Source organism: Carcharhinus amblyrhynchos, chromosome 6 (assembly GCF_965287045.1).
Source record: "Carcharhinus amblyrhynchos chromosome 6, sCarAmb.v2.hapA, whole genome shotgun sequence".
NCBI lineage: Eukaryota > Metazoa > Chordata > Chondrichthyes > Carcharhiniformes > Carcharhinidae > Carcharhinus > Carcharhinus amblyrhynchos.
In genome coordinates, this window is record NC_137329.1 from 111,772,593 (window position 1) to 111,784,888 (window position 12,296).

At 46.0% G+C, this 12,296-nt stretch overlaps 2 protein-coding genes across 6 annotated transcripts in view; one reads left to right on the top strand and one right to left on the bottom strand.

The window, feature by feature from the left end:
• tmem19 (transmembrane protein 19) overlaps nucleotides 1-9,009 on the bottom strand; it is a 31,136-nt gene extending 22,127 nt beyond the window's left edge. The window contains exons 1-2 of one of the 5 annotated variants that reach the window (XM_080191195.1): nucleotides 8,956-9,009; nucleotides 1,866-2,012 (exon numbers count right to left, since the gene is read on the bottom strand). In XM_080191195.1, the coding sequence (XP_080047321.1) occupies nucleotides 1,866-1,953 (88 nt within the window). In that variant the 5' untranslated portion in view covers nucleotides 1,954-2,012; nucleotides 8,956-9,009. Of the gene's footprint in view, nucleotides 1-1,865; nucleotides 2,013-2,094; nucleotides 2,167-2,187; nucleotides 2,487-8,955 lie in introns of those variants that run through there. The other 4 variants (XM_080191197.1, XM_080191194.1, XM_080191193.1 and 1 more) reach the window with 4 other exon arrangements.
• Nucleotides 9,010-9,608: 599 nt separating this feature from the next.
• Nucleotides 9,609-12,296, top strand: part of zfc3h1 (zinc finger C3H1-type containing) — a 55,689-nt gene continuing 53,001 nt past the window's right edge. The window contains exon 1 of the mRNA XM_080191198.1: nucleotides 9,609-10,102. Coding sequence (XP_080047324.1) covers nucleotides 9,637-10,102 — 466 coding nt within the window. The 5' untranslated portion in view covers nucleotides 9,609-9,636. The remainder of the gene's footprint in view (nucleotides 10,103-12,296) is intronic.

Below are 12,296 nucleotides of genomic sequence, written 5' to 3' on the forward strand. Positions count from 1 at the left end.
AAAATCTAGCAACCAACTCTTTATGCATTACTGAATGTTATAATCACTAGATTGTTCCTTATAAAGGTAACATTTTAATAATAAATATATCTTTTAGTCAATAACATAAAGTACTGTTAATTTCATTTCCATTACTTTATGTACTTGACCAATATATTTACTTACTTTTTATAATTAGAGCAGCATGGTGACACAATGGTAAGTACTGCTGCCTCACAGTGTAAGGGACGTGGGTTCAATTCCAGCTTCGAGTGACTGTCTATGTGGAGTTTGCACATTCTCTCTGTGTCTGAGTGGGTTTCCTCAGGGTCCTCCGGTTTCCTCCCGCAGTCCAAAGATGTGCAGGTTAGGTGGATCAGCTGTGCTAAATTGCCCCTTAGCATCAGGGGGATTAGTGACGTAAATACGTTAGGGGTCGCATGGATAGGGCCTGGAAGGACATGGAGTTGGGGGTAGGGTGTTAGCGTGGATAGAGGATTGGTTGTCAAATAGGAGGCAGAGAGTGGGGGTCAATGGGTGCTATTCGGATTGGCGGTTGGTGACTAGTGGGGTGCCCCAGGGGTCGGTGCTGGGGCCTCAGCTATTTACCATTTATATAGATGATCTGGAGGAGGGAACCGAGTGCAAGGTGTCGAAATTTGCTGATGACACCAAGATTGGGGGAAAGGCAAATTGTGCGGAGGGTGTGGAGAGTCTGCAGAAGGATCTAGATAGGCTGGGCGAATGGGCCAGGAAATGGCAAATGGAATTTAATGTTGGCAAGTGTGAGGTGGTCCACTTTGGTAGGAAGAATGGTAGGAAGGACTATTACTTACGTGGCGAAAAACTGCAGCAGGCGACGGTGCAGAGGGACCTCGGGGTCCTTGTGCATGAGTCGCAAAAACCCAGCTTGCAGGTGCAGCAGGTGGTCAGGAAGGCGAATGGGATGCTGGCCTTCATAGCGAGGGGGATTGAATATAAAAGTAGGGAGGTCTTGCTGCAGCTGTATAGGGCATTGGTGAGGCCGCAGCTGGAGTACTGTGTGCAGTTTTGGGCGCCGCACCTGCGCAAGGATATTTTGGCCCTGGAGGGAGTGCAGAGGAGGTTTACTAGGCTGATACCGGAGTTGAGGGGATTGAGCTATGAGGAGAGGCTGAATAAGCTAGGCTTGTACTCGTTAGAGTTTAGAAGAATGAGGGGAGATCTCATTGAGACGTATAAGATGATGAATGGGATGGATAGGATAGAGGTGGAGAGACTCTTCCCGCTCAAAAAAGACAGTAGGACTAGGGGGCACAGCCTCAAGATAAAGGGGAGGCGGTTTAGAACGGAGTTGAGGAGGAACTTCTTCACTCAAAGGGTGGTGAATCTCTGGAATTCTCTGCCCGTTGAAGTGGTGGAGGCTGCCTCGCTAAATATTTTTAAGAAGCGGGTTGATGGGTTCTTGATAAGAGAGGGGATTAAGGGTTATGGGGAGAGGGCGGGAAAGTGGAACTGAGCCACAACAGATCAGCCATGATCTTATTGAATGGCGGGGCAGGCTCGAAGGGCTAGATGGCCTACTCCTGCTCCTATTTCTTATGTTCTTATGTTTTGGGGTAGGCTTGATGGGCCGAGTGGCTTCCTTCTGCATTGTTGGGGTTCTATGATTCTATGAAATGAGGATGCATTTACAAACCATGTAGCAACGCAGTGACAATGTAGGAACTGGAAAAAATTAACTGTTGTCTAATTAGGGGGTTAAACAATGTTAACGCAATCACATGTTTAATATCAAACACATTTTATGAGTATTTCAAGTAACAGAAGGGATTTAAATGTGTGCCAACACACACGCACAAAACAACCTACTTACCACAACACGAACACAAAAACAATCGACTTACCATAATAAGTACTGACAGTCATTGACACAATCCAAAATGACAATGATATGGCCAGTATAAAACTAAAGATAACAATGTTTTCCATCATGTTCACCAATTCTCTGTATGATGAGTGCAAATGAATGATCCGGACGTTCACAATCGTATCTAAAGACAAAAAGGAAAAGAAAATACAGCTTGCAATATTTCCACCATCTAACAGAAATTAATAAAGCACTAGTGCCCTGACCTTCTCGCGAAGAATTAGTGCTAACGTTTTAAAGGATGGTTACAGTTTGCAGTGAGACAGCGGCATCGGTTCGGTCTATTTGCTTCACGATACCTCTGGTGTCCTCAGGTTGGAAGAGCATTATTACCATTTTCCTCCAGGGATCTACCTCTCGCTGTTTGCAGACTAAGATTAGTCGCTGTGGAGGATATATAGAGAGACAGGAGATTTAGCTTCTCCCCTTCACTCAGTCATCACAGATAGCTCAGACCACACCTCCTTGTTCCGAACCCACTCCAGCCTGGAACCGACTTCCACTCCAGTCTCCCACAAAATGACAGCAATTCCAGGAAGAAGCATCCAGCAAACTTCCGCCTTCCAGTTTCTGACCAATCAGGAGGCTGTCGGAGCGCCCCCTCAAGCCCAGGGGAGGCAATGCAAAAAAAAGTTACATTCACACATTTGCATCTATATAATGCCCTTAGGCTGTTCCCCCACAAGATCTTCAGGTTTTCAGGAAGCAATCGAATTGATTTATTGTTGTCACTGTACTGGGATACTGTGAAAAGTATTGTTTCCTGCACGCTACACAGACAAAACATATTGATCATAGACTACATAGGAGAGAAAGAATGGAAAGGGTGCAGAATATAGTGTTGCAGTTAACGATAGGCTGAGGAGAAAGTTTCTAAAGTTCATTCATTAGTGTCACAAGTAGGCTCATGTTCATGCTGCAATGAAGTTACTGTGAAAATCCCCTGGTCGCCACACTCCAGTGCATGTTCGGGTACACTGAAGGAAAATTTAGCATGAACCTTTTGCAACTAACCAGCACATCTTTCAGCCTGTGGAAAGAAACTGGAGCACCCGGAGAAAACCCACACAGACACAGGGAAAACGTGCAAACTCCACACAGACAGCGACCCAAGCCGGGATATGAACCCAGGTCCCTGGTGCTGTGAGGCAGCAGTGCTAACAACTGTGCCACCCTAATAGCACCCTTCAGCTGTCCCCCTCCCTAAGAGTTCTTCAGGTTCGCAAGACATAATTGAATTGATTTATTATTGTCACATGTATTGGGATACAGTGGAAGTACTGTTTCTTGCGAGCTATACAGGCAAAACAATGGGAAGTGGGATAAAATAGGGGATGGAAAAATGAATATGGAAGAAATGAAAACAATTGGATAGAAATAAACATGGGGTGAAGGTGGGGGAGAAAGTTCTAAGTCTGAAGCTGTTGAACTCAGTGTTAAGTCCAGAAGGCTGTAACGTGCCTAATTGGAAGATAACGTGCTGTTCTTCCAGTTTGTGTTGGGTATCCATTGGAACACTGCAGCAGGCCAAAGGCAGACATGCAGACAGGAGAGCAGGACGGTGTGTTGAAGTGGCAAGCAACAGAAAGGTCTGGGTCCTGCTTGCAGACAGGTGGAAGGTGTGCGGTTTAGGTGGATTGGCCAAACTAAATTGTCCGTTAGTGTCCCGGGATGCAAAGGTTAGAGGGATTAGTGGGTAAAATACGGGGTTAGGCCCTGGATAGGATTGTTGACGGTGCAGACTTGATGGGCTAAGTGGCCTCTTTCTGTACTAAGAAACAAAGAAAGAACAACCCAGCACGGGAAACAGGCCCTTCGGCCCAACGAGCCCGTGCCGCCGCATCACCCTACACCTATTTTACCCTGCATGTCTACGAATGGGACCCTACTCAGTCAGATTCAGGGAAGAAATAGTGTCAATTTGGTGGAAACCGATTAGCCTAAGAGCACATCTTTGGGGTGTGGGAGGAAACCGGAGCGCCCGGAGGAAACTCACGCAACCACAGGGAGAATGCGCAAACTCCCACAGACACAGGCCCAAATCCATGTATCTGCACAGCTAGCAGTGCTAGTCACTGAGCTGTTGTGGCACCCGTCTATCGGTCCAGGATCAAGCACACACACCGACATGAAGTACTAGGCCACTCCTGGACTTCCAAGAGCAGCCCACGCACGACCCGCCGTGTGCATGCCCCTCGCTTGACACGAGGTGGACCTCCACCTGTGGAATAAAGACAAAAAATATTAATCATACAGACTGCCCTTCCGGTGTCTCCCGAGGTTTAACCCTATTTAATAGCCCCTACCATATCCCTCCATTCTTGTTTCACTCATGTGCCTATCTAACTGCATCTTAAACGAGTCCAACGTTCCTGCCTCCACCACCCTACTCGGTAGCGCATTCCAGACCCCCACAACTCTCTGCGTAAAGAACCTTCCTCTTACCTCCAAATTATACCTCCCCCCCCTCACCCTTAAGTGATGACCTCTCGTGTTCGTACCCAGTCTAGGGAGCAGTCTCTCACTATTAACTCTATCTATTCCCTTCAGTATCTTATATACCTCTATCATGTCCCCTCTCAATCTCCGTCTTTCCAAGGAGAATAGCCCCAGTCTCTTCAATCTCTCCTCGTAACCCAGTCCCCCCATGCCAGGCAACATCCTGGTAAACCTCCTCTGCACCCTTTCCAGAGACTCCACGTCCTTCCGGTAATAAGGTGACCAGAAGAGGACGCAGTACTCCAAATGCGGTCTAACCAACGTTCTGTATAACTGAAGCATTAGACGGCAGCTTTTATACTCTAAGCCCCTTCCTATAAAGGCTAACATCCCATAAGCCTTCCTAACAACGTTCTCCACTTGTGACGCAACCTTCATGGATTTGTGAACCTGCACTCCCAGGTCCCTCTGTATGTCTATACTCCTAATCGGCCTACCTTTTATCACATAGCTCCTCTCTGCATTATTCCGTCCAAAATGCATCACCTCGCATTTGTCAGGATTAAATGCCATCTGCCACCTATCTGCCCACTGCACCAACCTATCTATATCCTGTTGTATCACCTGACAATCCAGTTCCGTACCCGCCAACCCTGCCATCTTGGTGTCATCAGCAAACTTGCTGATCACACCACCTACGCCCTCTTCTAAGTCATTTATGTAGACTACAAAGAGGAGAGGTCCCAGTACCGAGCCCTGCGGCACACCACTGGTCACTGGCCTCCAGCCCGACAAGGTACCCTCCACAACTACCCTCTGTCTCCTATTTCCCAGCCAGTTCTCAATCCACCTAGCTACCTGGCCTCGTATCCCATGCGCCTTAACCTTTTCTACCAGCCTACCGTGAGGGACTTTGTCAAACGCCTTACTGAAATCCATATAGATGACATCAACGGCTCTCCCATCGTCAACCGTTTTTGTCACCTCCTCAAAGAATTCCACCAGATTCGTAAGGCAAGACCTCCCTCTAACAAAGCCATGTTGCGTATCCCTAATCAGATCGCAACGCTCCAAATGCTCATACATCCTACTGTACTGTAGGGGTTCTAGGTGTTCTGCAAAGCGATCACCCAGTCTGCAATTAGTCTCTCAAATGTAGAGTAAACTGCATTGGGAGCAGTGAATGCAACAGACCAAACTAAAGGAGGTGCACACAAAGTGCTGATTTACCTGAAAAAAGTGTTTCGGCTCTTGGATGGTGAGCAGGGAGGAGATAAAGGTGCAGGTGTTGCACCTTCTGTGATTGCATGGAAAGGTGCTGTGGAAAGGGAATGAGGTGCTGGATGTAATAGAAGAGAGGACCAGGGTACCCCAGAGAGAAAAGCCCCTGCAGAATGCTAACAGGTGGAATGAGAGAAAGATGTGTTTGGCAAGAGCATCATGCTGGCGTTGGCGGGAACAGCAGATGTTCATTTGAGGAGGTGGTGTGGTGAAAAGTGAGGACAAGTGAAGACAGGTGAATCATAGAATCCTACAGTGCAGAAGGAGGCCATTTGGCCCATCAAATCTGCACCAACAACAATCCCCCCCAGGCCCTATCCCCATAACCCCATGCATCTACCTTAGCTAGTCCACCTGACACTAAACATGGCCATGCTACCTAATCCGCACATCTTTGGACTGTGGGAAGAAACCAGAACATCTGGAGGAAACCCATGCAGACATGGGGAGAATGTGCAAACTCCACACAGACAGTGACCCAAAACTGGAATCAAACCCGGGTCCCTGATGCTGTGAGGCAGTAGTGCTAACCACTGTGCCACCCATAAGGTAAGTAGTTGAGGTGCCGAGAACTCTACCTTTTTCACTTTCACACCACTGTTACTAGCCCCATAAAAAGTTACCAGCTTTAATGGCGATACGAGTATTAGCCATTGTTAAACATCTGATCTGTCCTGAAAAACAATAATTCTATATTTATGGAGTACTGTTACATGTCTTAATAATGCTTGCTTACTAGATTTTTAAAAAACTTTTTTTTTAGAGTAATACTTTAAAAACAGAATATTTCAGCATCCAACTTTACCACATGTATATCCCTTTTTTCTGTATAAGTTTTAAAGAAATGACTTTCACTTCCTGGCTTACTGTCTTTGAGTATCCTTCAATGTGATTGGCTGCTTATACATCTTGATGACGTCACTGCAGGTCCATGATGAGACTGATAATTAAGGAATGCTACACCCACTGCAAAGTAAGAGAAGGTAATGTCCCCACCACAGAGATTACTAGATTTTTCATGATGTGGAGGTGCCAACATTGGACAGTAAGAAGTCTCACAACACCAGGTTAAAGTCCAACAGGTTTATTTGGTAGCACAAGCTTTTGGAGCATGGCTCCTTCATCAGATGAGTGAAGAGTTGAGTTCACAAACAATGGACATATAGGCACAGACTCAAGTTACAAGATAATGGTTGGAATGCGAGTCTTAACAGGTAATCAGGTCTTTACAGGTACAGTTAATGCAAGTGGAGAGAGGGTTAAGTCCAGGTTAAAGAGATGTAAATTGTCTCAAACCAGGACAGTTAATGAGATTTTGCAAGCCCAGTTATGTCGTGGGGGTTACAGATAATATGACATTACTCAAGATCTCAGTTGAGGTCAGATTTTTCATAGTAACCTTCCTTGAGATCAATGGTGAGTGTCCTTGCTCCCAACTGACCTCAAATTCTGGGCTATTATCTAATCAAGCTTGTGGGACTATGCTATACACAAATTGCTTATCTCATTTTTCAGTGTCAAAATGGTTACGATACTTCAGAAGTACTTCATTAACTGTGAAGTGCTTTGGGGAGTCATGAAAGTTGCAATTCTTAAATGCAATTTTTTTCTTTGTTACACTGTAAGATGTATTACACTATCTTGTGTCGTAGATGGGCCTCAATTTATCAATATACTTAAAAAGCTGACTTGTTGTATAATCTTTGGATACTTACCTCAGAAAGCTATCCTGTTTTAATTGGGCCCATTGATCAGAATTACAAGCCAAAGTTCCCCAAGTCGTTGGAAGGGAACACTACTATAACAGGAAAGTGTAACATAAATAATTTGGGAAGTGCCATTAATGCTTTTGTTAGTTAGTCCAGTATAGATCAAAGTGGGGATAGTGAGGGTCCAATTTTGCTTGTAAGGAATGCCTCGCTTTATGAAGTGTGACTGTTAAGCTAACTTTTCAGTTCAGAAGTTATAGACATTCTGGAATTAGATCGTATACTCGCCATATCATTCATTGGCGATACAGGCGTGAGTAGCTAAATGGCTTACTCATCCACCTATGTTCCTAATTTTGGCTCTATTTCTGATGGTAAATGCAAAAATGCACTTTTTAAAATTGACCTTAACAGGGTGTAAAAGATAAATTTGCATTTGTATAGCATCTTTCATGACCCCAGATGCTTTACAGTCAATGAAACACTTTTGAACAGCAGTCATCATCCTAATACAGGAAATGATGAAACCATCTTTCACACAGGAATCTTCCTTATTAAATTAATGAGGAACAGAACAGGGCACTGAGCATGTCATACTTTTTTTTCCATTCATTCATGGGATATGGGTGTCCCTGGCTGGCCAGCATTTATTGCCCATCCCTAGTTGCCTCAGGGCATTTGAGAGTCATCCACATTGCTGTGGCTCTGGAGTCACGTCAGCCAGACCAGGTAAGGATGGTAGATTTCCCTCCTTAAAGGGACATTCACGACCAGATTGTTTTTTTTCTGACTATCAACAACGGTTTCATGGTCACCAGTAGAAACATAAAAACTAGAAGCAGGAGTACGCCACTAGGCCCTTCAAGCCTGATCCGCCATTCATCATGATCATGACTGATCATCAAATTCAATATTGCCATCCCCCTGTCCCCCCCATATCTCTTGATCCCTTTAGCCCAAGAGCTAGATCTAGTTTCTTCTTGAAATCACACATTTTGGCCTCAACTACTTTCTGTGGTTATGAATTCCACACATTTACCACTCTCTGGGTGAAGAAATTTCTTCTCACCTCAGTTCAAAAAGGTTCACCCTTTATCCTCAAACTACGATCCCTCATTCTGGGACCTCCCCAAACATCAGGAACATTCTTTCTGAATCTACCCTGCATAACCCTGTTAGAGTTTTAGAAGCAGATACTTAATTACTTTTTTTTGTTATTGAATTTGAATTCCACCATCTGCCATGGTGGGATTCGAGCCTGGGTCAGACTGATCATCTGAAAAGTGTAATAGGAACAGTAGTTGCTACTGCTGATTTTGGTGCTGAGGGAGAGCAATATAGGAAATTTTGAAACCAACTTTTACACACGAAGCTCCCCTGTTAAATGAATGGGCAACAGAGCAGGCCACAGAGCATGTAGTACATGAGATTGATCATCTGAAAAGTGAAATAAAACAGTAATTGATGCTACTGCTGAGTTTGGTGTTGAGGGACCATAGAAACATCCTTTCTGGTTGTATCACAGCTTAGTATGGCTCCTGCTCTGTTCAAGACCACAAGAAACTATAGAGAATCGTGAATGTAGCCCAGTCCATCACACAAACCAGCCTCCCACCCATTGACTCTGTCTACACCTACCACTGTCTTGGAAAAGCAGCCAGCATAAGCAAGGACCCCAAACACCCCAGATGTACTCTCTTCCACCTGGAAAAAGATACAAAAATCTGAGGACACGTACCGATTGAATCAAGAACAACTTCTTCCCTGCTGCCATCAGACTTTTGAATGGACATATCGTATATTAAGTTAAACTTACTCTATCATAAGTCTCACTATATCAAGTTAAAGTCCAACAAGTTTATTTGGAATCACAAGCTTTCAGTCGCTGTTCTTTGGTGACTTGTGTTTCTCTACACCCAAACACTACATTCTGCCCCCTCGCCTTTCCTTCTCTATGAACGGTAATGCATTGTCTGTATAGCGCAAGAAACAATATTTTACACTGTATACTCATACATGTGACAACAATAAATCAAATTAAAAACGTCTCCCAACTTGCACCTCCCCTCAGCAACGCAGCCTCAACAGGAAGGGGGACATCGCATGCGCAATGCAACATCATCCGGATGGGAGGCGCATGTGCACTGTAACCAACGGGGCAGAAAGTGGCGCGTGCGCAGTGCAACAGCAGCGGGAGGGAGAAGGCGCAAGCGCAATGCAACATCATCTGGACGGCCGGCGGCGCCCTCCCCCCTCGCCCACTGGTATACATCATATCCGTTTCCCGTGAATGTGACGGAGTCTGCGACAGGAGCCGCCATGGAGCTCGGTACCGAGCGGCTGTCGCCCAAAGAAGAAGGCGAGCTGGAGGACGGCGAGATCGATGATGACAATGACGAGAACGTGTACCCGGAGTCGCGGTCCGTCTCGACGTCCACTCCCAAGCCGCGTCCCGCCAGCAGCAGCGGCTCGGGCCCCAAGAGCCACCGGCCGCAGGGCTCAGGCAACGGCCTCATGTACCGGCTGAAAGAGCCGTACCGGGGCGGCTTCTCGCAGCCACCGCTTCTGCCCCCACCCGCTCTCCTGGGCGACTCGCCCCGCTCCAACTTCTGGGAAAGGAGCCACGGCACCTTCGGCCGCTTCCGCTTTCGGGAAGCCTCGAACCGTGGCCGCTGGGGCCGGGGGGGCTGCCCGGGGCCTCGGGGCTGTAAGAGGGGGAGGCCGGGACCCGGGCCCAACTTCATCGGGAACAACAACATCCGCAGGGATTCTCCGCCCAGGAAACGTATCCTTTCCCCCGCTCCTGGTTAACGGGAGGCCCCGGGCTCGGATGGCCTCAGGGCATGGGCCTGCCTGACGAAGCAAATCAGAGGAAACATCATGAAATCAACCCCACCCTGGCACTTACCTCCCACTCAGATCCGATCAGAAGCCGGCAATCTGATCACCCAGACGTGGGGTTTCGGATGATTTTATTACTGAAAGTTCAGTTACAGGCCGTCATTTAAACATATCAATTGCTCCAGGCAGGCATCGTCCTTTAGGAGGTACATGGGGGAAGCTGTCCTTCATTTCTGTATGGGCAGGAGAGTCGTATGATGTCACTGAATGTGAACTTAGTGTGTGAGAATTCAACAGTCATCTTCATGGTGTAAAACAATTTGAGGGCAATTAACGGGTACTTTCGACTGAAACCCTAAACCGGGAAAGTGCAGGTTCTCAGCTTTAATTTAAAGGCTTCATGACCATTTGTCTAGTGTACTTGTGAATGTGTGCGTGCAAATATGTAAGAATAGTACATTTTGATTGATCAAAGGGTTTAATACAGTGGTGTGGCCAGGTTATTCCAAAACTAAGTGGTGTCTTTGTACTAAAAATATTAATTGATCTGCTTAAAATGTGAGGTGTACATCTCATAGCTACATGTATTTGGATACTTTGATAAATATCCAAGTAGAAATTTTATAGCTACTTTGAAGATATTTCATCTGTAACTATGATGTGGAGTTGCTGGTGTTGGACTGGGGTAGGCACAGTAGGTAGCCTCACAACGCCAGCTTAAAGTCCAACAGATTTATTTGGTAGCACAAACTTTTAGAGCACTGCCCTTTCATGTGAGTGCAGGATCTGTTTCACAAACAAGATGTATATAGATGAAACTCAATTAGTAGATGGTTGGAATGTGGGTCTTAACAAGTAATCAAATCTTTACAGGCGCAGACAATGTGAGTGGAGAGGGGGTTAAGCACAGGTTAAAGAGGTGTGAATTGTCTCCAGTCAGGATGCTTAATGAGATTTTGCCAGTCAAGTTGTGGGGGGTACAGATAGTATGACATGAACCCGAGATCCTGGTTAAGACTGTCCTTGTGTGGAACTTGCCTATCAGTTTTTGCTTGGTGATTCTGCATTGTTGTGTATTGTGAAGGCTGCCTTGAAGAATGTTTACCTGAAGATCAGAGGCTGAATGTCAGTTACTGCTGAAGTGTTCCTCGACAGGAAGGGAACACTCCTGTCTGGTGATTGTTGAGCGATGTCTATTCATCCGTTCTCGTAGCGTCTGCATGGTCTCGCCAATGTACCATGCCTCGGGATATCCTTTCCTGCAGCATATCAGGTAGACAATATTGGCCGAGTCACAAGAGTATGTACTGTGTACTTGGTGGATGGTGCTCTCACGTAAGATGATGGCATGCGTGTTGATCCAGCATGTCTCGTGGAGGTTGCTGTGGCAGGGTTATGTGGTGTCATGGTCACTGTTCTCCTGAAGGCTGGGTAGTTTGCTGCATACAATGGTCTGTTTGAGGTTGCGTGGTTGTTTGAAGGCAAGTAGTGAGAGTGTGGGAATGGCCTTGGTGAGATGGTTCATCTTCATCGATGACATGTTGAAAGCTCTGCAGAAGATGATGTAGCTTCTCTGCTCCAGGGAAATACTGGACAGCGAAGGATACTCTGTCTGTCCTGTCTTGTGTTTATCTTCTGAGTGAGTTGGGGTGGTTTCTGTCTGGCGCTTCGGAACTGTCGATCGATAAGTTGTGTCATATCCTGTTCTTACAAGGCTGTCTTTAAACATCTGTGGTGTCTGTGATCCTCCTCATCTGAGCAGATCCTGTGTATACAGAGGGCTTGTCCATAGGGGATGGCTTCTTTAGCATGTTTAGGATGGAAGCTGGAGAAGTGGAGCATCGTGAGGTTATCCACGGGCTTGCGGTACAGTGAAATACTGAGATGACCACCCTTGATGGAGATGCATGTGTCTAAGAATGCAACCAATTTGGAGATGAGTCCATGGTGAGTCTGGTAGGATGGAACTTGTAGTTGGTGATTGTTCGCCATGAGTCAAAAGCAAGAAAATGTCAATGTATTTAGTATATAGCATCGGTTGAAGGTCCTATGCAGTGAAGAAGTCTTGTTTGAACCTATGCATGAAGATCTTGGCATATTGATGTGTGATTTTGATCCCTATGGCTGTCCCATGTGTC